At 22.9% G+C, this 26,940-nt stretch overlaps 9 protein-coding genes across 9 annotated transcripts; 5 read left to right on the top strand and 4 right to left on the bottom strand. All coding sequences in view use genetic code 6, as the record gives it.

Moving 5' to 3' along the window:
- Positions 1-194: 194 nt before the first annotated feature.
- Positions 195-6,250, bottom strand: TTHERM_00151940 (PAS domain S-box protein; the record flags this gene model as incomplete). Its single annotated transcript, XM_001021726.2, has 10 exons — positions 195-851; positions 1,011-1,383; positions 1,472-1,978; positions 2,272-2,822; positions 2,888-3,224; positions 3,284-3,869; positions 3,927-4,249; positions 4,402-4,956; positions 5,011-5,440; positions 5,641-6,250. 10 exons carry the CDS (start codon positions 6,248-6,250, stop codon positions 195-197), a joined length of 4,929 nt encoding a protein of 1,642 aa, XP_001021726.2.
- A 981-nt stretch (positions 6,251-7,231) lies between these two features.
- TTHERM_00151920 (hypothetical protein) lies at positions 7,232-10,342 on the bottom strand (the record flags this gene model as incomplete). The annotated part of the gene is made up of 7 exons (XM_001021724.2): positions 10,168-10,342; positions 10,035-10,060; positions 9,774-9,803; positions 9,504-9,695; positions 9,303-9,445; positions 8,823-9,242; positions 7,232-8,744 (listed from the first exon to the last, which is right to left on the bottom strand). The coding sequence occupies exons 1-7, from the start codon at positions 10,277-10,279 to the stop codon at positions 7,232-7,234; spliced, it is 2,436 nt and encodes an 811-aa protein (XP_001021724.2). The 5' UTR covers positions 10,280-10,342.
- Positions 10,343-11,126: 784 nt separating this feature from the next.
- TTHERM_00151910 (hypothetical protein) lies at positions 11,127-11,772 on the bottom strand (the record flags this gene model as incomplete). Its single annotated transcript, XM_001021723.3, has 2 exons — positions 11,127-11,146; positions 11,322-11,772. 2 exons carry the CDS (start codon positions 11,770-11,772, stop codon positions 11,127-11,129), a joined length of 471 nt encoding a protein of 156 aa, XP_001021723.2.
- Positions 11,773-12,752: 980 nt separating this feature from the next.
- On the top strand, positions 12,753-14,753 carry TTHERM_000151909 (hypothetical protein; the record flags this gene model as incomplete). The annotated part of the gene is made up of 1 exon (XM_012798998.1): positions 12,753-14,753. The coding sequence occupies exon 1, from the start codon at positions 12,876-12,878 to the stop codon at positions 14,751-14,753; it is 1,878 nt and encodes a 625-aa protein (XP_012654452.1). The 5' UTR covers positions 12,753-12,875.
- Positions 14,754-15,275: 522 nt separating this feature from the next.
- Positions 15,276-21,019, top strand: TTHERM_00151900 (hypothetical protein; the record flags this gene model as incomplete). The annotated part of the gene is made up of 18 exons (XM_001021722.2): positions 15,276-15,281; positions 15,352-15,703; positions 15,761-15,868; positions 15,927-16,132; positions 16,198-16,237; positions 16,300-16,715; positions 16,776-17,024; positions 17,080-17,641; positions 17,694-17,852; positions 17,934-18,062; positions 18,120-18,418; positions 18,469-18,948; positions 19,018-19,294; positions 19,355-19,852; positions 20,128-20,205; positions 20,257-20,366; positions 20,418-20,817; positions 20,874-21,019. 18 exons carry the CDS (start codon positions 15,276-15,278, stop codon positions 21,017-21,019), a joined length of 4,515 nt encoding a protein of 1,504 aa, XP_001021722.2.
- Positions 21,020-21,454: 435 nt separating this feature from the next.
- TTHERM_00151890 (pyridoxal phosphate enzyme, YggS family protein) lies at positions 21,455-22,580 on the top strand (the record flags this gene model as incomplete). The annotated part of the gene is made up of 7 exons (XM_001021721.2): positions 21,455-21,658; positions 21,713-21,819; positions 21,869-21,954; positions 22,012-22,084; positions 22,131-22,182; positions 22,244-22,342; positions 22,404-22,580. 7 exons carry the CDS (start codon positions 21,455-21,457, stop codon positions 22,578-22,580), a joined length of 798 nt encoding a protein of 265 aa, XP_001021721.2.
- A 262-nt stretch (positions 22,581-22,842) lies between these two features.
- On the bottom strand, positions 22,843-24,313 carry TTHERM_00151880 (hypothetical protein; the record flags this gene model as incomplete). Its single annotated transcript, XM_001021720.3, has 5 exons — positions 22,843-23,036; positions 23,080-23,284; positions 23,345-23,585; positions 23,647-23,761; positions 23,836-24,313. 5 exons carry the CDS (start codon positions 24,311-24,313, stop codon positions 22,843-22,845), a joined length of 1,233 nt encoding a protein of 410 aa, XP_001021720.1.
- Positions 24,314-24,960: 647 nt separating this feature from the next.
- Positions 24,961-25,381, top strand: TTHERM_00151860 (complex 1 protein, LYR family protein; the record flags this gene model as incomplete). Its single annotated transcript, XM_001021719.3, has 2 exons — positions 24,961-25,139; positions 25,243-25,381. The coding sequence occupies 2 exons, from the start codon at positions 24,961-24,963 to the stop codon at positions 25,379-25,381; spliced, it is 318 nt and encodes a 105-aa protein (XP_001021719.1).
- A 481-nt stretch (positions 25,382-25,862) lies between these two features.
- On the top strand, positions 25,863-26,836 carry TTHERM_00151850 (ser/thr phosphatase family protein; the record flags this gene model as incomplete). The annotated part of the gene is made up of 2 exons (XM_001021718.3): positions 25,863-26,310; positions 26,370-26,836. 2 exons carry the CDS (start codon positions 25,863-25,865, stop codon positions 26,834-26,836), a joined length of 915 nt encoding a protein of 304 aa, XP_001021718.1.
- Between the last annotated feature and the right edge of the window lie 104 nt (positions 26,837-26,940).

The following is a 26,940-nucleotide window of genomic DNA, read 5'->3' as shown; positions in this document are numbered from 1 at the left end:
TGATAAGAAAATTTTTTTTTTTTTTTTGAAAAGTAAGAAAGAATATTTGTTTGCTAATTAATTATTTATAATTTATTTCTTTTATTATAAAATTGAATTCAATAGAAAGGTTTATTTATACATAAAATTTTAGATTAAGTACAATGTGTAAAAACAATAATAAATACATACAATATAATATCTTTAAATAATAGTCATTCTCTTGTATATAGCTTTGATAAAAATGGTTGAAATATTTCTTTTATGGATTTAACACTTGCAATAATATCTAATGGAATCATAAAAATCATAGATCTTACCCTAACTATTTCTCTAGAAATTGTATTCAAAATTGGTACTAAGATAGATATATATAGTAATATTATTATTATAATAGCTAGAATCAACAGAGTTATTCTTATTGTTTAGCTATTATCGTACATCTATTAAATACTATCTCTAAACTATTAAACTAAATATCTCATCATAACTTTAATATAGACATCTTACATAGTCTATATCATTTATGTTTCGTTACTAGATAATAATTTTTAATTGTTTTAAGCATTTGATTTATTTGCTTCATACTGATTATATACTGAAATAAAGTTCTCAATATGTTTTGATAAACTTAAAGAAAGTCCTTAGCGAATATTAGACTAAGCAAACTATTCGCATTATAATTAATCAAGAAGTGTTAAACTGGATAAAGTTTAACAACTATCCTCCATAAATATCATGTTAAAAGCTTAATTGTACGAAGATTAATGTATATTCATGTTTTCTTAGTGCTCTTTTTAGAGTTAATTATTTAGATTGTACATTTAATTTATAGCCCAGCTAACATATTTTTCTGAAGTACTGCCATTAACCTTTTTAATAAATTAAATCAATTTAAATTCTATTTAATCAAATAATTAATATAAATCTTATTTTTTCAATTATCTTTAATCCTCAAACATTCAATATGTCTGTTATAATTGTTTATTTATTTCATTAAATCTAGTAAAAGATAATAAAATTAAAATTACTGAAAAGGTATTATTTAAAAGCATTAATTGAAGTGAATTTAATGAATATCCATAGAATTATTCAAAAGTTGAAGTGACATTTAACTCATTTAAGAACGTTTTAATATTTTATGCATTGTTTGTTGATAAAATATAAGTATAGCTAAAATACCCTTCAAATATTATTATAATTAAAATAAATGGAAGGAAAAAATTTTATTTGTTTTTTAAGTTTATTCTAAAATTTCTTCTTTTTTTGCTCCTTCTTCTTAGGTTTGTACCTGTAAGAGATTAGTCTTCATCTTCCTACATATCACTAAAGGTGGAGCTTGCATCATCTTCGTTTGAGCCTTGAAGGCAAGCGAGAAAATTTTCACACTTTGAAAATAACTTTCTATTTATTAAAAACAATTATTTATTTAAATTTAAAAAATAATACTAAATATGGAAATAAAAATTTAAATCTAAATTTTATATTTTACTTGACTCTAACAACAGGGATATCCAAAAACATAGTTAAAATTTATTATTAGGAGTTATTAACTAGAATATAGAAAGGTAGTAATCCAATAAAGCACAATAGAGACCACACTACGGATAAAATGAGGTATAATACAAATTAATTTTGCTAAGAAGACCCCCAGTCATTCAATTCTTGCAGATAATAATTAGACTAAGTAGTAAGAAATGAAAAATAATCATTCATTAAGTTGTATACGAGAAAGTAGAAGTCTGTATCTGTGAAATAGTAACTTTAGATAGTAGTATCTCCAATTAAGTTATTTATCCTTGCTAAAATTTACTAATTTGCTAATTTTAAAGTTTGCTGTTAACTAGAATTAATATCATATAAAGTAACTTTTTCATTGTTCAAAAAATTTTAATGCTAGCTAGATAAACTTAGGCTGCTTAATTCGATATAGTCATTCACTTACTTCATTTCCTAAGCAGTTGAACTCATATCAGAAAGAATTTTTGATGGAACAACACTATTTATTCATTCATAATTAGTAAATAAACTTATGTAAAAATTTAAATATAATTTAAAATAAATATTTTAAACAAACTATATTTAATAGAAAATAAATAGCCTTATTTAGAATAATCTCTCAAATTAAAAATTTTTTAATTTTAAATATTTTTTGATATAAATTGTTGAAAAATATTTGTAAATTATATTATCTATAGGGTAGAAAAGTAGGTAATAAGGTTTATTTTTTATTTTTAATTAATAAAAATATTAGGCAATATTAAGAAAAATAATAATGTATTTAAAAATTACGATGTGAGTATCTTTTTGTTATACTAGTAGTTTATTAAAGATTTTGTCACTTCTCTTTATCCATCTGCTGCAAAAATAGTTGTTTAAGTGTATACTAAAACTCGTTCATTTACTTCGTTGAGTTACTAAGTAATCAAAATATGATTTACAGCCACAAAAGTAGAACAAAGAACTACAAATCCTAGAGCGAATAATTTTACCTTCTCCAGTGAAGAAGAATGTAAAAATCTACTTTCCTCAATAAATCTTACAAACGAGTGCTTCTTTTTAAATACATTACCACTATCATTTGAATCCTGCTGGACAGCAGAAAATTAATCCTCTTATCTATATTTGTTATAATTTTTTTCTTCTTCCTCTTCTTCTAATTATTCCTATTCCATATCTTCCTCAGCTTCTTCTTCTTTTTATCTAAGTTCTTCGATATCTACAAATTAGTTATTTACAAGCCTAAGAGTTCTAATTCCCTATCCATAATTTATAAACTGCTTGTTTTCACCTTAATTTTTATCTCCTTGCAATTCATCTTCATCGTTTTATTAAATTTCATCCTAATTTTCATTCAAAAAAAAATTTAAACTCTTTTATCATTCATTATTTATTAATAAATAACTACCTTAGCATTGTATCTGACAGCAGATAGAGTTGAAAAAATATTAGACTGTGTTTCATTTGCATTTTCTTCTTCGTGAATCTATAGTGGTGGACCAACTAAATTTTCTCCTACATATGTTAGAGTATAGCTATCAAACTTAACAACCAAATGTTGGTTAATTGTAGCTTTTTTAATTTTTGATTTCTTGGCTTACTAAAGAGCTGAATTTTAGCCTACAACACTAAGCTCGTTAACAGTGTTCTTTAATTTATTATGCTCTTACATTTTTATGTCTGTTTCTCCTTCTTTAATTTTTTCTATTCTGAGTAAGTATCCTTAATGTCCATAAGTTCTGAACCTATTTAAAAAATATTTCAAAAAGTTGTTGATAAAATGATAAAGTGAATGTAATCATACACTATTTCTTATGCAGTGATTTTAGCGTAAAATTCTTTTTTTGCTCTTGTAGACTACATGACAATTACTATTGCACCATGTTTGTCTTAAAAAGCTTTTAAATTATCCCAGTAAGATGGAATAATTGATGTTATAGGTATGTCTTTTTTGTTTAGCTTTTTTATATCTATCCTTAAAATATTTATGCATGAAGATCCAATATTATCAATGTTTCCATCTTTATTTACAATTAGCTAACAGACTTCTTTTAAATTTTTATTAACTCTAAAAGTTGATACAAATTGAAGTCCATGAATTAACGAGGGCACATGCCTAACTAAAACGATCAAAGGAGAAATATAACCTTATTTACTTTTCATAGATAGAATTCTTTCAACATTCAATATTCTAGGTTCTAAAGTTGCTAAATAGCTCTCTAAGAATTGATCATGATATCTAGCATACATTTATGGCATGAGAGCGCTTACATTTCTGTTCAATATCTCCATTTTATTATATCCACTTAAAGAAGCAGCTGCTAAATTAATGTTAGCAACTAATCCAAAAGAATCATCTTCTGCACTTATAACAATTGAAGGCCTAGAATCTATTTAAAATTAAATTTTAAAGCTAATAGATATATTTAAAATGTATGTTTGTTTACCTGTTGATAAATCTAAAAAATTGCTTATTTTATTTGAATTCTAGTTTTTAAAGTTGATATCAACCAACTTTTTAAGAATATTGAAAGCTCCATCTTTGTCATGGATAATGTCCGACAAAAATTTAGCATATATCCTCATTAAAGATGGGATGTAAGTATTTATCCTATCCAATCTGTTCCACTAATCTTCTGCATTCTAATTTGCAATTGTTATTTTAAAGCCTAGCTCACTTAATTTACCTAAATCAGGATTATCTTCACTAAGCTAAGACCAAAATTCTATATGAAGTGCAGTACTCTTTTCAATGTTAACCCTACAGAGTCTATGATATTATTAAATAAGTAATTATGTAATCAGTATTCAATCAATATTTTGTTATTTTAAGATTATTGTAGAGTATAAAAAAAACCGAATACTAAATAAAATTTATCAAAAATGAAACAAACATCAAATTTTTTAATTAAATAAATTTACCTTTCATGATTTTAAACAGATAATTCATTAACTACATCACTAGAGCCTTGTTAATCTTTTTAACCATCAAGGGTTGTGCTATTTTCCATTAGGTCATTTTCTATAACTTGCTTATACCTAAAAATGATAAATTCTTCATCAAATACAGGCCTTTCGCTTTCTGTATTCAAGAGTTCTTGGAGTGCCTATTGTGAAGATCTCATTATATCAACAAGATATAATGCATAAAGAATACGTATTTTGGTATTATTTGGAAACTTTTGCAAAGCAAAATAATACATGCTCTAAATAACTGTATAAATCATAATAAGCTATTCACTAACTTTTTCATTTCTTAAAGCTTTAGAGAATTTTGTAGTTTTTGCTAATCTTCTTTTAGATGGGCAGTCTTCTTGAATGCAAGTATTCCTATGATGGTCTAAAAATCCATCTAACATAATTTATATGTGCTTATCTTTAGTGTACCTACCTAAAAGTTTAGTTATGTATGGCAACTATTTTAAGGGGTCAGATAATACGTCATACTAATTTGTATTTATCAATAAGATATCATACCTAATTAATAAATATATTATTTTTAATATAAAATATGAACGAATTATTTTTAACCTTTATTCAGTTCTCATAAGAATAATTATATATACAAAAGGTATGCCTATAATCCATATTATAGAGGATCCATCAAATTCGTAATTTTCAGTAATTTTAGCTAAAATAAGCATGAGAGTAGTCCAAAGATTAATTGCATGCTAGGCAGTTATTAGCTTTGAAATATAGAAGTCATGATATGTTAAATTAAATTAATAGTGATCGAACAACAAAAATGATCCGATAAGCATTATAACTATAAAGACAACATCATACCCCTTATTCATTAGAAAATTGTAAAAAAGAGCTAATATTAGTTTAAGAATAAAAAAGCAAAACTCTCCTCTTCCTGAATTTTTAGTATAACAATCTTATGCATTTGTTCTACACCCAAAAAATAATAGTGTCATTAAGCCTACATACACACTAAGCAAAATGCTACAAACAATACCTATATAAATAAATAAATTTATAATATAAATAATTTAAATATCAAAATAAACTTTTTGGATTATTGTAATTTATTATTATAAAATCTATTTTATTAATAAGAATACCAATATGCTTTATGATTTTAAATTCCTAATTTTTTATCTGCTTTTTGTGAATTAATTTTGAAAAAAATGAGCTTTTTAAAATGAAATTAATTACCTAAAAATACAAGTGCTATTTCATCACTACCAAAGCATTGTACTGTAGGGAAGTTAGCCATTACATATACTTAATTAGAGTCAATTATTCCATTCTGGCAATTTAATGGACTTAGAAATAGTTAAATCAAAGGTAAAAAAAGCACAGTTACAAGCAATTCTGTGCTGAAGCGCAAAATATTAATTAAAAAAGAAATATGTGTATTCTTCCTTTTCAAGCTGATAATTACATAAATAAAAATGAGGCATAAAAAAAGAAAAATTGAAGACAGTGCAAAAAACAATCCCTTGTATGTTGAATATGAACTAGATGAATTTCCATCAAAATACTAATATATTGATGTAATTTTTAACACTAATCTTATTCCATTAACTATGCTTTTGTTTTTCCAAAGGGAAGAGAGCTCGTAGCAAAATTAAAAGTTCAATATCTAAAATGTCTCTATGATCAAAAGAATAATCCTTTAAAAGAACCCTATTCTTTCACCATTAAGTAAATGATATGCGTAGTTAAAGATAGTTTTTTTAAAGTCCCTGATTAGCTTAATAAAAAATGATTCTCCATCTAAATTAAAGCCATCATCGCCTTCACTTTGCTGCTTAAAATTCATTTTTCAAAATTCTTTTAAAACAAAATGACTAAAGGGTACAATATGTAGTTCTAATTGTCTTTTTATTCAAATTTGATTGGACCTTTAATCTTTTTAGCTACTTAGAGCTTTATAATTCTACTAGCTTTATTAAAAATCTAATTCTTATTATAGTACTTATTTACAAAATAAAGAAATTATTACTTGATATATTCTTATTTAACATTTAAAGTGGTTAATTACTTATTTTTAAGTTGATAATAGCATAAAAATTATAATTAAGTAATATTTAAATTTACTGTCAATTATAAATTTGCTTAAAAAATTTAAGTAACAACAAATTTTAAAAAGTTAGTTAGGTGTAATTTCAAAAAAGCAATAAGTAGGTAGTTAGTTAGTTATAAATCTAAATTTATTTTATAAAAATTATGATCAATAAATGTTTCTAAATTTTATTTAATCTATATTCTTATAAAAATTAATTTTAATAAAGTTATTAAGATTCTTAAAATATCCTACTTTTTATTTTATATATTATAATTAATTTTTAAAGTATTTTGAAATTAAATATTTTGAAAATATATTTTATTGTTTCTAATAAGAATCATTTTTCCAAAAATAATTAATTTTTTAGGTTCTTATATTATAGAATTGACGGTAATTAAGATTTAAAAAAAAATATTCATTATTCATATAAAAATTATTTGAAATATCACAAAACATGATATCATGGTTCGTGATATTTCAAATGTAGGAAAAGCAATATTATAAATTGAAAAATTAATTTAAAAAAATAGATTTACAAAATTAAAGAAAATATAACAAATGTACAAGATTAATCTAAAAAACTTGAAATAATTTATAAATAAATTTGATAACTTAATACAAAAAAAATATAGTTTTGTAAGAATCTAAATAATATAATTTGAGTAATTAGTTCTTAATTTTTTATTTATCTTATAGATTTATTTAATATTTAAATACAAAAAATAGTATACTGACTCAATTTGAAGATTATGTGTCTTAGTTAATCATATTGAATTCAATTAAATTATCTGAATTGTATTCTTTTTCTAATTCATGTGATTATATGCTTTATTATTGCTAGTTCAGATGTTCTGAAATTTACTGTTAAATTTGAGATTGATAGTTTTACTATTGATAATTTTCTGTAGTTTAATTACTGTAATATTATTATTGCTTACTTTCATTTACTTTAGAAAATGTTTTCTTTAAGTCTTGCTAATACTTTCTTGCGTCTGCATAGGAGTCAAATTTAGTTTTAGATGGAGAAACAGTACTATATTTTAACGATTACTCTATGTTATTCGTTAGCATCATAGCCTTTTTTGCTGATTCTGATAAATGTTTAAGATCAGGCTTAAATGTACATTCTTTAACTTCGTTGGATTATTTTTCAACTCTTTTGTTCTCAATCTTACTATCTTTTTTTGTTTGCCATTACTTTAATTTTCTTTATTATTCTTCTATATCCTTTTAAGTCATTTGTCTAGCTTTTAATTATTACTGTAATAACTTTTTCTTATAAGGATCAGTTTCCTCTTAAATTTACTAATGTAAATTTGGATCATTAAAGTTAACATAAACATATTTTGGATTAGCTTAAGCATTAGAATTACTAATGCTGTTTTCTAATTATTTACTCAAAGCCCTAGAATAAAGAAGATTCTGCTAATTATGTTAAGAATCGTGAGCAGAATATTATCTTTCAATATTTTATTCTGTTAATTTTTGTGCTTAGTTTTGTAAAGCAATTTATGATTATGAAAATTGAACTTGCTTTCCAATATTCTAAAGTGATTACTATTAAGGACTAGGAATGTAAGATTGTAATTAATTTTATTCAATATTACCAAAGCTTTCTTTAGAATTAAATGCTAATGGAGCTTGAGTGCCTCTTATAGCTTAGTTAGAATGAACGAGAGGTTCTTATGGAATTTCTTCAAGAGAGCCGCTTTTTTGTGCAAGTTACAAGGCTGCTTCGTGACTCCATGCTACAGGCTTAAAAAATTATTTAAATTGTGGACTTGCTTTTCTTTCAATTAACTCTTCATTGTTTTTTTTCATTTCATTTGAATGCAGATATGAAACAACACTGTTTGATTTATTCAAATTTTACTTCTATAATTGGGAAGTGTGCTTAGAACCTTCTTCAACTTCTTTACTTTTAAGATTTTATTAAGATTTCTAGCGTAATTAATTATTTCTTTAATATTTCGAATCTTAATCACTAGGAGAAGTAAGTAAAGTAAACTTAGGATTCATTACATTTACTCCAATAGTTGTTTACTATTATTTTAATTAGTTTGCTTCTATTGGCTTGCTTGTTCCTGGAGTTAAAAATATAATTCTTTTATCTTTCTTAACATCTTCATCCTAATGTTGCTATTCCACATTCTATGTATTATCCTAATTCTAAATTCTTGAGCCTTAAATATGCTATGCCTCCTTTTTAACTTCTTCTTCATAATTAATGAAATTAGAAATAACTAACCTTTTAAACATAAAATATTTCTTATTTATTTATCAATAGAATTTTCAATATTTTATAAAAATGAATCAAATTTTTTACTAATCATCTTGGTTTTTTTTGGACGAAGCTTCAAATTCATTTAATTAATTTTAATTAGATTCAAACTATTGTATAGATTAAGCAAGCTAATTAAGCTATCCTGGAGAAACTTGTCCATTTTCTTAAATTTCTACAATTGATTTTTTCGAAGACAAGCTTTATCTTGCAAATTCAAAGTTTTATTTCATAATCTCCATTAACTTTTATTGTTCTTCTGCTTTTTCTAAAGCATTTTTAGGTTTTTAGAAAAGATTTTAGGGTTGTCTGAATGCTAAGTTCCAATTAAAATTTCCTTACTATGTTTCCTTTTTCTTTTCTTGCTCACTGGCTAATAAAGCCTTCTTCCTTTCTTCCTTTATTTGCTATTTTTTCTTTTCATCTTACTATTTTTATTAGCTAACTACAGCCTTATCATACAACCTAATTTAATATAAATAAGTTATAAATAAATTATTTTTAACTCATCAAAAACATACATACCTAGTGTAAACATTTTTTTAAGTGTAATCATTTTATTAATACTAATTAATTTGAGGTTTTCCTAATTAACCATACAATTCTTATTCTTTTTACATGATTTTTTACTTTTTTTCTTCTCCTTTCATAATTAAGATATCCTCTACCTTTCAATTTATGTTAAAAAATTTTAGCGAACAAATATTTTTATTTGTTGTTTATTACTTTTTATTAGCTTCTTGTATCTCCTAAAATCTTATTTGAATTGTTATTTGTGTATACATATTACTCAGTCTATTCTTTTTCTTCTTCTTAGTCTTTGTACTATTTCAAAAGTACATTCTTTGCTTCTACTTTTTGCTTCCAAGCAATCAAATCATCATAGCCTCTATTCAAACTTACTGATTTCTCATTTATCTTTTATTATTCATAAAAAATAAGTAATTTATTGTTACCAGTATAATAACTCTAAAGTGTTCAATTATTTTAATTTACCTTAGGGTTAAAGTTTGCTTCATTGAAATCCTATTGGTTTATTAAATTTAAGTTATTAATATTAATTTATAAAGAAGTAAATTAATTATTCTTTAAAACATTTTTAAAAGTTAGTTTTTCTTTCTTTTGTGCCCATATAAAATTTTAATTCTAATTAAAATTTTAGCACTTTTTGGCTTATTGCTTAAGTTTGAGATGCTCATCATCTCAATTCTTATTTAATATTTAATACCTAGAATAATATTTAAATTAAATGTTTACTGTATACTGCTAAGGAACTGGATAGGCTATTTTTTACAAAAAATGTTTTAGAATATGAATAATGTTTAATATAAAGTTAGTCAAGCAACTATTTAAAAAAAAAATATTTATCAACTGAAACAATCATCATTACCTAATCTATTTACTGATTCAGATTGAGGTTTCATATCTGATGCAATAGGCATCTATTGAGTGGCAAGTAGATGCATCTCTAGATTTCTTTGATATATATCTTGTGGATTCATTTCAAAAGAAAAGAAATTTATCAAAAATATAAATTATTTAACACTTATTTAATTGTTTTTTTTTTCAGTAAATAATAAATAAAATCTAATAATTACTTTGCTCAATAAAATAAGGTTATAAATTATTATTAATACGCCATTTAATTGGCTAAAGTTTAGTCCAAAAACTTTTTACATAACTAAGCTAACAAAAAAAATAATTTTAAACAAGCAAACATATTTAATTTAAATATTTATTTTTTGATAAATGATAAAATAAATTTGAAGATAATTTATTAATTAGAATTTCATAAATTAATTAAACATTTTAGAATTTAATATATGATAATATTTGCATATAAATAAAATAACTTCAGTAGTAGATAAATATCTTTAAATACATTAAAAATATTAATTAACATTTGAGAATGAACTAATTAAGAATTCTTTTGAAGTATAAGATTTACAATAAAATTAAAAATATATCAGTATGCTTAGATATCATCAATTATTTTATAATACTATTGTCTTAATTAATTATTTACAATTAAGAATGAAGAACTTTAGTTTGTAATAAAAAATATATTAGATAATATTTTTAAAATAAAATAATCAAATTATATCTTGGATTAATTAAAAAAAATATTTTTAGCCTGAATTTTTGATTTGAAAATAATAATTATAATAATACTAATAATTAATTTTTTATAATACTTTAAAATGTAAACAAAAATTAAATGTTTAATATTAAAAAGAAAAGTCTTTAAATAACATGTTGAATATAATAAATAATGAGTTAGAATTTTATTTTAATAATATTAATTTTAGTATAAAAAGAATTAAAAGATATAAATAGAATATATACGATTCAAAATTTATGAATCATCTCTAATTTAAATTTAATTAAATCTAAACCTAAAGTAGGGTTATGTAGTTTTGATTCAGCAGTATTCTTGATAAAGAAGTTATTTGTTAGGCTCTATAAAGTCATAATAACTTGGCTTAAATAAAGTATTGTAGAGATGATGATATTTAATAGAGTTTATTAACAATTATTTTTTACTATCTAGAGGGATTGGAATATTGTAAGTTAAATTTTCCTTTAGTGATTCTCTAATAGTAATGGGTGAGTGACTTGTTTCTTTCAAAATGGATTTAACAGCCTCAAATTTAGGTAAACCTGATTGCAAATATGCATTTCTAATCGCCTCAATCGTTTTCATAGATGGAGTATTAGTCCTTGTCTGAAAGTCTAAAAGTATTTATTTTAAGATATTTTCAACGTTACTGTTTGTTGCTAAGAATTTTCTAATTTTTTCTATATTTTATTCACTCAACTTTTCTTTGTACTGCTTAGAAATCTCCTTTTGGAGAAAGGTTCCTAATATTTTATCATATCCATTTATGTTTTATGTAAGTTTAAATAGATTTCGATATTATGTTTTTACTAGTTATTAACGTTTTTAATTGCTATATATCTACCAAAAAATATGATTTTTGTATAACTTATCCATTAAAATTTGTTTTTATTTGTAATTAGTTGTTTTTTTTAATTAAGATCTTAAACACAAATAATTCTTTTGTTTGATAAAATGAAAGTTAGAACAAAACGGATTGATTTCGTTATTCTTACTAATTAAATCATTAATTTTAACTTATATTATAAAAGGAACCAGATATTATGGTTATTTATTATTACTCAATAAAAAAATATGAACATAAAAATTCTTCAAAATTAATATCTTGCTTCAATTTAAATAAATAAATAAATAATGTTCATATAGATTAATAAATTCAAAGTATGGTGTTTAATATTTTTTTTTAAATATTGATATGTCTATGCTCTTGTCTAAGAGTTATTGAATTAAAAGTTTATTTTTGTAACAAGTGATGCTTGTAAAAAAGTTCGTTTTAAAATAAATTCATATTTTCTAAAATAAAAACGGATATTTTCTTATTTATGCTTACGAAATTACATTTCAAAGTATTTTAGGTATTTATATAATGATTGTAGGTATTGTGCTTCAATATTAATTGTGTATTCTTATTTTTATGAGTTATTGAATTGCGTTTAAAGCAGTGAAATTTATTTTTTTTTATCACTATTTTATGTGATTGACTTCTCAATTATTGATTGAAGTTTAATAAAATAGAAGAAAAATAAAAAATTTAATAAAGCAAATCACAATACGTGTTTTATCATCCAAATGCGTTTTGGTATAATATTTATACATTTTTTCATTTAATACTAATCGGACAAGCTAATTTTTGTAAATCTACATTAAAAGTTTTAGAATAAGTAAGAGTAAACTTAAGATTGCCAATATTTTATCACGAAATACTTAGATGATACAAAATTTCAATTTGGTTAGCACAATAGTTTTATATCTCTAATTCTATAATTATTATACTTATTCATGTCATAGAAAAAAAATTAGTCTGTTTAGTTATCAAAGTAAAGATATTTTACAAGAAATCACATATAAAAATCACTTACTAGTTAATTAATCCATATAAATTGTTTTGCAAACATACTAATAATTATTTACTAATTTATTTGAAGAGTGTGGGAAGAAAATTAATAATTACTTTTAAATAAAAATTAAGTTATTAGCAAATGAGTTTCGTCTCCCTAGTAAGTAATTTCCCTCCTATAATGGAATCATAACAACAAATAATGAATGGCAAATAGTAATAAATACAGCCAAATTCTTATTTAAAACTACATCAGCCATTACTGTTAGATAATAAGTAAGCGAATGGGATATAATAAACAGAAATTAATTATGATTCAAGTAAAAAACCTTATCAAATGCCATATTCTAATCCTTTATAAATATGTTAGTAGAATAACATAGTTTCTCCTTTAAAAATAAATGATTATAAGCAACCAGTACCTATTTAGCAGAGTAGTGTACCTATGGTTATTTATCCAAGCTATTACTAAAATAGTGTTCCTACAACCACTTAATAAATCACAAATAATGCTTAGCCAAACATTTACCCTGTAATATATACTACCTCTACTCCCAACATATACAATAACAACTATGTATGCACTACATCAACTCAGTATCAAAATAGTTACTACAATTATCCCTCATATTAGTGGATTCCCAAATATTAATGCTATAATTAGGCCAATTAGCTTTGTGTTTAATAATAATAAACTGTCACAATGTAAAAAGTAATTTAAAATGTTAATTCTTAGACTTAAAAACCAGAATCACCTGAAAGAATAAACAAATTAAGAAGCTCTGAAGAAAACAGTATTGTCAAAACAGAAAATTAGGATGATTAATTAAAAATTTAATTATTTAATTAGACTTAATTTAAAAACGAATCTGTCAAAATAGAAAACTCCTAAGATCAAGATAACTTACCTGAAAAATCTTAAATTAAATTAAATAAATAAGTTCGAAGCAATGTAAAGTAAAGGATTTTATCAAAGTTTTAAAAAAGCAAACAATCTAGCATAATAGCTACAAATTAAGATTAGCAGACTCTATCGCTATAAAATAAATCTTTAGTTAACAACAAAATGAATGATTTACCTAATTTAAAAAAATAGTTAAAAAACTCTCCAAATGAAAATACATTTTAAGATAAAAACAAATTTGAAAAATAAATCTCCTAAAATTAAATTGAAAAAGAATAACATTTTTAAATTTAAAAATTGTAGTTACCTTTATCTTCTATAAACAGTAAATAATAAAATTCTCCCAATAAAAATATTTTAAATATTAACTCTGAAAGCTCTCAACCACAGATCTAAATATAAAATAGTACTAATTCTTACTAAAATAATCAAAATTAGATTGAAGGTCAAGACGATACTAGTCAGACAACATTAATAAATGAAAATAAGAATGAAAACAAGAAGCAACTTTAACCTTCTAAAGAATGTGAGCTATAATTTGAATAAAATAAATAAGCCTTAGAGAACATTAAAAATGATGTAATGTAAATTGAAGAATAAAATGCTTAATCCTTGGTTTCGTAAAAAAATAGTGAAAAAAAGTGTGGAAAGAACTATGATTTAATTAAATAAGAAATTAATCGCTTGCAAAAAAAAATACATAAGATTCTATTATAGGGACTATGCAGTTAAACTGATAATTATCTAAAAGTAATTGAATAAAAAATAGAATCTTAAAGACAAAGATTCTTTCAAAACTTAACACTAAATGACTTTATTTTTCAATTTCAAAAATTTTTGTGTGTCAAACTAGGATAAGAACAGAATAAGTATAAGCAATGCGAAAGAATAATTGAAAAAATGATGACAAAATTTACTAATTCATAAGAATTTCTCAATTATGTTATAAATAACCAAATTCTTTCATCTTAATTTATTAAGTTTATCATTTAACCTATTGAAAAATATACCAATTAAATTGACCCCTAAGATTAGTAGGAATTCCAAGATTTGATAAATAATTACACAAAGAAGGTATTTTAGCATATTACAGAGCTCGAATATTTATAAATTTGAATAGATCAGCCAGTGATCATTTTTTAATAAATCAATTAATCTAAAAATAAATCTTATCCTATTTTATAACTAAATAACTATATCAATTAATTAATAAAAAAATATACCCTATCTAAATATCAATTTCATTTTCTTATTTATTTGTTACATACTTAATAAACGTTTTAATAATTATTTATTTATATAAATTATATTAAATTTATATATAAAGATAAGCATTTAATTAATAATTATAAACAAACAGAAAGATTAAACAGAATATAAATTTTCTTATTTCAGATTTTTTTAATATAACATTTATTTATATATCGACAATTCTTTTTGTGCAAAACAACTTTATTTTATTATTTTCAACATCAAATAATTAAAATAATTGCTAGCATTTTTGTAAATTTAGTAGAATAAAAAATTAAAGTAAAAAAAATATTAATTTAATCTGCAAAAAACTGCTAATTCAATTATAATTGAAAAAACCTAAAAGTTTTTTAAATAATAAAAGGCAGCTGAGACAAATAAAAGGCGATGAAAGTAAAATATTACAAATAAAATAAATAAATCATAGCATGAATAATAAGGTTTTTTACTTTTGTAATATTAGGCAAACCAAAAAGTTTAAAAAAAGGTTGATAAATACAAAGTCCTGTTTAATTTTAAAGATGTTGAAACTTCTAATTCAGATTTAGAAATCAATTAACCCTAATAACCAATAATACATTAGTAGTAAGGGGAAAAATTACACAAAAGTTTATCTTAAAATATTACAAAGCAGGATAGCCATTCATAAACGATCATTAAGAATAATGAATATTTTTAAGATGCAAAGCAATTTAAAGATAAATCTATAAATCTACCAGCTCTTAATATATCGAATATTTCAAAACAGCTACATAATTAATCTATAAATGATCAACATAGTATCCCTAAATATCTTCTTTAAAAAATCTAAACAAGTAACTTTTCACTTAAAAAACCTATTTAAACTTTATTCACGCTTTTACTTAATCAAGGTACTAGTAGAAAAAAGCAAATATCGTTGAGCACTTAACTGATTAACAACGAATCTATTTTAAAAGGAATGAATGGAGTTAATTTATTAGATTCAAAGACCTTGAGAAGTAATCTTATCTTTTTTTATAAAATTATTATTTTAAAAAATTTAAACAATATAAAAAGATGATTACTCACTTTAAAATCTTTAAGCAAAAAATCATAACATTAAAATAATGGACATGATTCAAGAGGATAAAAAATAATTAAAAGATCGTACATTACTGAATCTAAATGATATTTCCTACATACAAAAAAGTCCAAAGATAGAAATGGATTTGAAGGAAGCATCTAACAGTATTATTCATTTTGATGGATAACTTTAAATAATGGTAATTTTTTTAAAAATAATTGTTATCTTCTTAAAATATAAATATCTATCTATCTATCAACTTAGAATAATACAAAGAAGAAGAAAAACAATGTATACCTACAATGTAAATTCATATTTTTCAAATAATTTACTCTTTACTTATTAGTTAACTTTATTTTTTATTAGTTTATGAAATATCACATGAAAATGCAAAGTATGACTCTGACATAGATAATATTGAAAAAAAGATTTAAATTGACAGATTTTATAAAGAAAAAGATCAAGAGAATGAAAACCAATATATCTAAAATCATAAAGAGATATTAAATAATATTTCATTAGCCTCAAATAGAGCTTTCAATGCTGGTTAAAACCAATTTTATAACTCATCAAAAGCTACAAAAACAGAAGAAAATTCGATTTTTTAGAACTCATTCTCAAATTTAAATGAAACTAAAACTAATAGATCTTAAAAGAATTATTTATCTGGATCTAATTAGCGTATTCTTACTGAAGGAAACGACACGTCAACAACTTAAATGGGCTCGCTTCAGTCAAAGCTTCCATTCTAAATTTCTAATTTACCCATTTCGAGGAAAGATGTAATTAAAAAAATTAAATATCTTATTATTGTAAATATTGAGATTTTTATTATATTTAAGGTTTAGGATCTTGAGATTTGGTTGAATGATATGCTGCATAATCTCTCTGAACAAAAAGATTTACCAAAATAAAAACTTCTAGATGGTTACCAAGTTATTTACACAGCTTGTCTAAAGGAACTAATAAGATAAGTAAAAATTTCTTGTTTAGAAAGGGGAACATTATTTGAAAAAGTGTGGATTGCTTACACTGATTTAATACTCAAGGGATAGACAGCTAACTAATAATATCATAGTAAATTGGAATAAGTAAATAATATTTAATTTTATTTACCTAAAGCTATTCTTCTAAAAAATAAATAAGGAATTCTTAGATGATACTTCGAGATTGCATAAAGCTTATGGCCAATAAATAGCTCTTCTGGAGTAGGAAAGAAAAAAAGATAGGGCAAAGCTTGATGAATAGTAAAAAGAAATCTAAATATTAACCGAAGCTACTAGTTACTTTAAGAAGAAACTTTTAAATGCAGATTTAGAAATAAAAAAGCATAAAAATGTGGAAGAGGATCTTAGAAATTAGCTTGAAGCTGTTATTTAAGAAAAACTAAAACTAAAATTGATTAATTCAGAACATAAAAAATAAGAAAAAAAAGCTTCAAATAGAATTAGAACCTCATCAAAAACTAGTAGATTTGGTCTTCAATCACCAAGATCATCACAGAGAAAGGAAGAAAGAGATGAAGATAACAGCTAAGATGAAATGAATTAATCTTAGTTATCAGAAGACTAGCCTGTAGAAGATGATTAGGAAGAAGTATCTTAAACACCATAATATTTACACAAAATAAGGAGTTAGAATGAGGAAGAAACGAAAGAAGAATTCAAAAATTCAAAAATCTCTGTAGTTTCTCATTTACTAAACAGAAGTAAAACAAAGATAAATTTTTTACTGATTTTTAAAAATATACACTTTTATAGGAAATTTGATCTTCAATACTGAAGAAGAAAATCATTAAGAAAAAGAAGATTAGGACTTGTAAGAGGAATTAAAAAATTAGATAAATAAAACATCTCAAGAAGAGTTAGACTTTTTGATAGAGCAAGAAGCAAATGAAGAAAAAAGAGAAAAATTGAAATGTAACTAAATAGATTTTTTTTATTAAATAAAATAATAAAATTAAAAAATTTATTATGTTAATTAAAAATTGAATTTATTAGAGCTTTGTACATTAGACGATGATGATGATTTATAGTATGAACTTAGGGAATAAGAAGTCTAAACTGAATATATTAGATTATCAGAATGTGAACAAATAAATGTTCTAATTCATGAATTGACAAAATTTGGTATTAATTAAAATATAGTAAGCCAATCATGATATTTAACTTTAAAATATAAATTAGATCAAGTATAAGGTGGAGATAATTCTAGTCTTTCTACTTAATACGAAAAAGCTTTAGAAATTATAAAGACAGGAGAGATGTAATTTGAATAAAAAATGGAAGCTGTAGATGCTATTAAAAATGCTTTAAAGTAGTTGGAAGCATATATCAAAATGTCTGAAACTCTAAATGCTATCGCTAATGAAAATATAAAACTTTAAAATGAAAAATTTGAATGGGAACTTAAGTATAAAGAGAGCTAAGTTGAAATCGAAGATATGAAATCACATTATAAAAATGTTAAATAGAAATATGAAAAAGTAAAATATTTTTTTGGAATTATTTTCAAATAAAATCAAAATTTAAAAAGAAAAACACAATGATTTGCCATTTATAAGATGAGCTTAGCTCTGCTAAAGAAAAAGTGAAGAATGAATAAAAAAGTATAAAGAGTTTCTTTAAGGGAATGGTTAAGCAAATAATTAAGAAAAATTAAGCAAACGATTTAGAAGGGACTCAATAAGAAAATCAAAATATAGATGATAACTAAACACCAAACGAAGATGGATAAGAAGAGTAAGATAGAATTAAAGCTAAACAATTAATAGGTGATTAAGATGATGCAGAAGAAAAACAAGATGGTAAAAAGAGACATGAGAGGCATAATGATAGCAGCTCAGAAGGTGAAACTGATGATAGCTCAGATGATGAAGATGATGATAGTGAAGATCCTGATGGCTAAAGAAGATTAAGTAAATACTTAATGAAAATTATACAAAGATAATAACTTAAGCATAATCAAGAACAAGATAGAAAGCAAAGTTTATTCGTATCACCTGAATCCTAAAAGGTAATTTAACTTAATTTAATATATTTATCAATCTAATTATCTATATTTTGTATTTTATTAATATTATAGAATGGAAAATCTATTAAAGATTTACTAAATTCGTTAATTGGCATTAAACTAGATAACATAAAAGTTAGAAAAACTTCAAAAAATTCTAATTTTGGAAGTCATAAAAACTCAGTTAATATGAATATGAGCTTTGCTAGTGTGGTGAACAAAGCAAGGGCCTCAGATGATATCAGAAAAAAAGCAATCTAATAAAATATGAAGATGAGTATTAGGGCATCCAAGTAATCAGTATCACCAAGTTAAGTTTAATAATAAATATCAGCTCTTGACTAATCAAGTAATTAAAATTTTTGTTAGAGTTTTTTTATAATTTTTAAAAAAATAAATAAATAAAAAGTGCTAAATTCAAAAGTCTTATAGAAAAGATTTTTTAGTCCAAACTAAGAATAATCATAAAAACTTGTAAATTCTATTTACCAGCAGAGAGATAAGATAAAAAAACCAGAATTACCAATGAACACAATTATTAAATTCCTCAGCGGTGTTTATTAAGAGTTGGTAAAAAATGAAAATTCTAACAGAATTCCATTACATACGTGTTGCTATGATTTAATTCTTTAAAAGTATGGTCTTAAGACTGTTGCCGAAAATAAGCTCAAATAAATTTTTAAAAGCTTATATTTTTATAGAAATCAAACTCCAAGATTGAAATCTTCAGCTATCTATTGTGGTATTTCTGATCATTATGATGACACTAACTATCATATTTATATCAAAGCTATACAGTACTTTTATGAGTTACAAATCAATTAAATATGCAATCTTTAAGAAGATACCTTAATTACCTATGACAAAATTTACCCATTTATTGATGATTTCTTTAAAGAAAAATTAGGTAAAAATAATTATAAAAATTAATTTTTTAATAAAATAAATCAATATATTTATTACTTGAATTAATTAATAAATTTGATAAACTATTTTATTTAATACATTTTAAGAATAAAAATATTTTTAAGTACCATAAATCTTTATTAATCAAGGTAAAAAAAATAGTATTCTTTAATTTTCTGGCCTAAATATAAAAAAACCATTAGTTTAAAAATATTTTTTAATTTATTGAAAATATTTTGCTTGGAATTTTACATTAAATTGTTTTATTTAAATTAGGATAAAAAAATTATTCAGATTTAGTTTTAAATATTAAATAAACTTAACATAATCAAAATTTAAGTAGCAGTGCTAAAGGTAAATTAAATTTAATTGATTTTTATAAATATCTTTAAATAATATATACAGTAGAAAACGGTATTAGATTTGAGACGTTTATGAATATTGCAATTTCTTTTTATGAAAAAACGAAAGCTGAATGTAAAAAGCATGTTTCAGAAATATTTTATGCTTGTGATGTAATATTTATTTAAAAAATTCATAAACATGAAAAAAAATTTTAATAAAAGCTTGACAAAAATGATACGATTGAGTATTATGAATTTGATTTAATGTATAAATATGTTGAGAAAAAAAAATATGACAAACAGATTGTTTAATCATAATTCTCTGAAGAAGCTGACATTATTAACCCAAAAACAGGAGAAAAAGCTCTAACCTTAAACAAATTCGTTGATATTTGCATAGAAAAAGATTTATTCTCATAAAAAAGGTGCTCAGAATTCTGCTAAGTTCAAAACTAAAATGATGATATCAAAACTATTGATGATTTATGCTAAAACTGGAATTACCGTTTTAAATTACTTAAATATAGATTTTTAAAATGTGACTAATATAAACCTCACATTAAGGCTATCATAGAAAACTTAACAGAACAATTGACTAATTATAATGAGAAAAATGCTAAAAGTAATTTTAATTTCTTGAACTATATGTATATATGTACATATTATTTTTAAAAATAGTTATTTGGCTAAGCTATAGATTAATAGATTAAGAAAGCATCAATATTTAAGTAGAATATGAGACAGAGACTATAATACAGGATATAATTCCTATTAAACTTCAAATGCTCTATTCTATTTCTAGCAAATTTGAAGAAATTTTATGATTTTATTCTTTGAATAATTTTAGTTATTAAATACCATAAAAATTTTATATATCCTATCAATAATCATTAAAGATCTCATACTTTTATTTTCTTTATAAACAATTGTCAAGATCAAATATAAAATTCATTTAAATAGCTTTTTAAAAAATATAACAAAAATACTGCAATTTAAAAAAGAATTTTTAGAGAAAAAAATGAAAATCCATTTATAAGATATTCGTCATTTGATCTTCCAGAGATTCAAACTTTGCAAATCAATTTAGAGTTGATGCAATTATATTTAATTCAATCTTTTTGCTGAATAATGCCAGAAAATTAGAAGAGTTCCAGAAATATCAATTTTACTTTTTATACTTACAAATTTTTTATCAAAAATAAATCAAATTTACTAATAAACTTAGATAGATATTTTTTATATTTTTCATTAAGATAAAAATGGAGACCGCAATAGCTAAATCTTTAAAGCAAGTTATCGATAAAGTTAATTCAGCTATAAAAAATAGTACTAAAACCAGTAGATGCACAATAGTAGGTGCTTCTAAGACAAAGCCTCTTGAGTTATTGTAGCAAGCTTATGACGCTGGTTTAAGACATTTCGGTGAAAATTATGTTGATGAAATTGTCACAAAAGCACCTAAAGTAATTATAAATAAAACAAAAATCAATTAATTAATGTTTGATTATTAAAAATAGCTTCCATAAGACATAAAATGGCATTATATTGGACATCTACAAACAAATAAGATTAAATAAGTACTTGTCCCAAATCTGTACATGCTTGAAACAATAGATTCAATAAAGTAGAGCATAATTTTAATTTTAAATTACTTATTTCTTTATTATTTTCAGGTTGGCAACTAAGGTAAATAAAGAATGCTAGAAGCTATCCAAAAAGTTAAAAGTTTTAATTCAAGTCAAAACAAGTACTGAAGACAGTAAAAAGCAAACTTTTAAATGATAAAATCTAATTTGTTTTTTAAAACTAAAATAAGCCAAATCAGGAGTAAGTACTGAAGATGCTCCAGCTCTTGTAGAGTTTATTATGACACAATGTCCCAATTTAGAGTAATTAAAATATTCTAATATAATTCTAAAATATTTAAATATAAAGGTTTTCAGGTTTGATGACAATAGGATATGAAGGGGATGAGAACGCATTTATTGTAAAACAATTGTTAATTCAATAAAACATTCTAAATCACTTTATTTAATCTTTTAAATTAGCAACTTTACGATTTGAAAATAGAAATATGTGAGAAATTTAAGTTGAACAAAGATGAAATAGAGCTATCTATGGGAATGTCATAAGATTTTGAAAAAGCAGTAAAATAAATAATATTTTTTTAGTAGTTTTAATGAATTAACAAAAAAATTATATAACTAGATTCTTTATGGATCAACTAATGTTAGAATTGGAACAACTATTTTTGGAGCAAGAGAGTATCCTATGAAGGCCTAATGCAAAGAAGAACATATAGATGTTGCTGAAACAAAATAAAATGAATAATAATCATAAAAAAAGGAAACAGAAACTCAATAGGAAGGGAAAAAAAGTGAGTGAAAGCTTAAAATAATCCTAATAATTAAAATAAAATTATAATAGTTTATTCTTAGACTATATTATATATTAATTATATATATATTTTTTTACATTTAATTTATAATTAATTAGTAAGGTATTTTTATAAAGTAAGTAATAATTTTTAAGTCTAATCAAATCATTAGAATTTCTTCATGTAAAATTAAAAAATTAATTATTGAAATCAGTTCAAAGCTTTTTTAAAAACATTCATTCCCATATTCAAAGCTTTTTATAGTGGCATTCACAAATTATTTTTCTTGTTTTAAGAAGGTAGATCAATCAAAGCAAAATCTCCTTACACATCTTCTTCTAAATCTTCAGCATAATCTATCACATTCCATTCTCCTACTTGCTTTTCTTATAACAGCACTCCTTTTGAGTATGTATATTCATCAATATCATTTTCCATCAATTTTTCTATACTATGTTTTAGCTCTATTAAAAATAGTTAAATTTTTGTTTATTAATAAAAAAATACCTTCTTTAGCTAATAAATAATCGCTTTCATTACTGGCCTCAAAACATTTTAATATATTTACTTCACACATTTCGTTTTATTGTTTCAAACTTTTAACTATTGGATTCAACTCTACTATTAGGTTGTTTATTAATTTTTTTTTATCATCTTTTTCAAGATAATCTGAAACTACTGAAAGAATGTTTCCAACTACTGAATTACCCATCTGTTAAAATATTATTTAAATTTAGTTGATTTCTTTCTAAATGTTTAAAAATTTTATTACACTTCCAATTAATATGGCAATAACAGGATTAGCAGTACCTGCAGCTATAGAATATAATACAGTTAGTATAGTGCCCCAAGTCAATCCTTTTTATTTAAATAATCCTTATAATTTCCTCACACCAAACACTAATGCCTTTTTCATAAGAAAATCTTAAAAATTATAACCCTTCTTATTAATAGAATCTAGTTGAATTTTGTTGATATCAAATTCTTTTTTAATGTTATCACTAATGTAAAAGCTTTTAATATATTTATAATAGTGTTAATATACTTGTAAAGTAAGATAAGAATATAAATTACCATTGCTTAGTGTTACATATTTAATATAAATTGACTCTATCAATGATGTCAAAAGTGATTTCTAATTAAATACACCATTCACGAATTACTTATGATAGATCTGATAATTCTTAGTCTATTTTATAAATATAGATTCTATATTTTATCAAAGTTTACCTGTCTTGCTTAAAAAATTCAATTAATAATTACATAATTGAAGTGTCTTTTTAAGAAGGTTAGGCTCTAGTTATTGAGGAATTTAATAATTTTCATAGAGTATTTAATTCATATACGGTTCTTGAAGTCTTAAAATATACTATTAAAACAATTCTTGATCTACTCTTTCATAAAAAACTTTTTTCCAAGTTTATTATTGCTTGAAAGTACAAAATCTAACTAATATATCTAACTTTTCAAAGCTTGTTTTTCTCCAAAGGCCAAATGTATTGTGCAAAAATGGAGGCTTTAACTGTTATAAACTCACCTTTTAAAGAAAATCTTGCATATCCTAAATTATTTTGTTAAAATTGTACTTCAATCTAACTTGGTCATTACAAAACAAATCTGACATTTTGTCAAGTTTATTAAAGTTTTCGACAGATTATTTATCTTATTTCTCTTCATTCCATTATTATTTATTTTTATTTTTCTTTATTGGCTAAACTATGACAGATTGAGATAGGCTCATTTATTTTTTTGTTCTTTTTTACTATTTTTATCAAATATGAAAGTTTTTAAAAAGAATTAATTGTTTTTTTGTTTTTTCTGATTAAAATTTTTAAGGTTAATATTCTAAACAAAAATATATAAAAAGGATTTTAAATTGAATTACTTTAAAATAGTTTAATATTTCTTGGTAAATTATATGAGAGAGTAAGTTTTTAAAATATTTATTTTACAGATATTTTAAGACATAGTATTTAATAATAGAAGAAATTAAATTATAATCTTGATTTTAAAGAAAATAAGAATTTAACTAAATATTTTTAGAATAAAGCAGATAATAATTGTTAAGCCTTTATAGCTCAGCTGGGAGAGCGTAAGACTGAAGATCTTACGGTCCTCGGTTCGATCCCGAGTGAAGGCATTTTTTTTTTTTAATAATAGATATTTAATTTTACATAGTAAAGTTCTAATTGGTATTATAAATTTCAAAAAATATTTAATTTGATTAGTTTTGATTATAAGTCTGTAAATTATTTCCAATATTAAGATTGAAAACATATTTACTTTTTTATATTAATAATAAATAGATAGTATAGAAATTCTTATAAAAAGTAACTAAAAGCATAGTTTCTTTAATTTTTAAATTTTAAAAACAAAAAGTTATATTTAATGAGCACTAATAGTTTAGCAGATGTAGCAAATTTGACTACTAAAACTATTTACAGATTACTATTAAAAAATATGAAATATTATCCATCTAAGAACAGATTCTAAATTATGATGGCTATCAGAGAAGAATTTAGAGAAAATAAATAGCTAACAGATGAAAAAAAGATTAAAATTGAAAGGTATACTATTTACATAAATTAAACATTTTAATGATTTGCTTTATAGTATTTTTGAAAGTAGATTTATTTGCATTTTTTAGATAAAAAATTTATATAAAAAAAGAAAAAAGGCTAGAATTGGCTTAGCTCACGTATTAATGTACAAAGATAAAGGTTAAGAATTTGTAGAATCATACAGAATCAAAGATGATCCTTCAGATCTCCATTTCAATCCTAGAGATAAAGATTTTATTTATTTCTGATTCTGTTTCAAAATAAAAACAAATAATTCTAGATGTTTTAAGAAAAAATATTTTGATTTTTAAGTTTTAGATATTATAATGAATATTTTCAATTATTTTGATGCCTTTATAAATGTAAAAATTTTATATAAAAATATATTGTTATGTATAAGTAATAAATAAATAATAATAATAAAAATCATTTTCTATTCAATTAAAAAAACTACTAACTAAATATTAAAAAAGAGTAATTTATTTTATAGTTTAGCATTTTAATAAAAAAATAGATTTTTCAGTAATTATTATTAATTAAAATTAGACACTTAATCAGATTATTGAAAAATATTATTTGAGTTATTTTATTAATTTCTTTTCTGATAAAAAATTCAACATTGTATCTTTTAAATTTCTTTGTAATAATAAAAGATTCATACGATAAATCAAATAAATTTTTTTTAAAAAAATATCAAACAAGTAAGCAAGTAAAGAAATACTAAGAAATATGATTGAGAAAGAAATAATAACAGATAGTGGTAGAATACCATTGAATCCTTTTGCGTACGGAGATAAAAAAGAAAAGGATTTGGTTATATTACTACTTTCTGATATTCATTTGGATCACAAAAAAATTGAAAAACTTAAAGGATGGCATAAAGATTACAATAACGACATAATAGATTATGCATTTATTTTAGGTGATTTCGATAATCTTTTCTAAGATAAAAACAATATAGATCTTAATGAATGCTGCTAATCAGAAGCTCGTATCACAAATTTATTAAATTTTTTAGAGTTTCTATCATGCCCTCTTTTACTTATACCTGGAAATCATGATCCTTAAACGATGTTTGATGCACATAAAAAATCTTCAGAATTACCTAGAATGACACAGCATTCATTCAATATACATAAATAGGCTTTCTAATTAAATCAAACTTTATCAGTAGTTGGTAATCTTAAAGTTATTTATTAAAGTTTTATTTTAAGTTGTATTAAATTAAATTAAAAGGTTTTGGAGGAAGCATCCCAGGCTACTAATTTCCTAATGGAGTAAAAACTAAATTGTGGGATGGTTATCCCTACGATTCAGAAAAGGAATTAGAAGATGATGCAAATGAATTCTTCAAAAAATAATTTGAAAATGAACCATAAAAGCAATTTATTCTTATGACACACGTAGGTCCATACAACTCTTCAACTACTATTGTGAAAACAGAATCTGTTAGTGATTAACATGTTTATAGTGGCTCTGAATATTTGGATAAATTATTGTAAAGCTACTCTTAACAAGTTATAGTCAATGTTCATGGTCATACTCATGATTCTCATGGAAGAAATAATATTTACAAAGTTCCTGTTGTTAACCCTGGTTCATTATTAGATGGAAATTTCTGTAAAATAAATTTACACAAAGACTCTGCTTCTCAAAAATGGGTTTTGAGATCTTCTCATTTTATAAACTTAAATTCTTTCTGATAAATTAAATATATTATGCTTTTTAAGGAAATAAAGAAAAAATTTTATATTTGATTGCATTTTTAAATTAGAGTTAATATAATAAGATCCAAATTTTAATTATT

Source organism: Tetrahymena thermophila (assembly GCF_000189635.1).
Source record: "Tetrahymena thermophila SB210 genomic scaffold scf_8254545, whole genome shotgun sequence".
NCBI classification, from domain to species: Eukaryota; Ciliophora; class Oligohymenophorea; order Hymenostomatida; family Tetrahymenidae; genus Tetrahymena; species Tetrahymena thermophila.
Note: the sequence above shows the minus strand (reverse complement) of the source record. Positions and strands in the feature narration are given on the sequence as shown.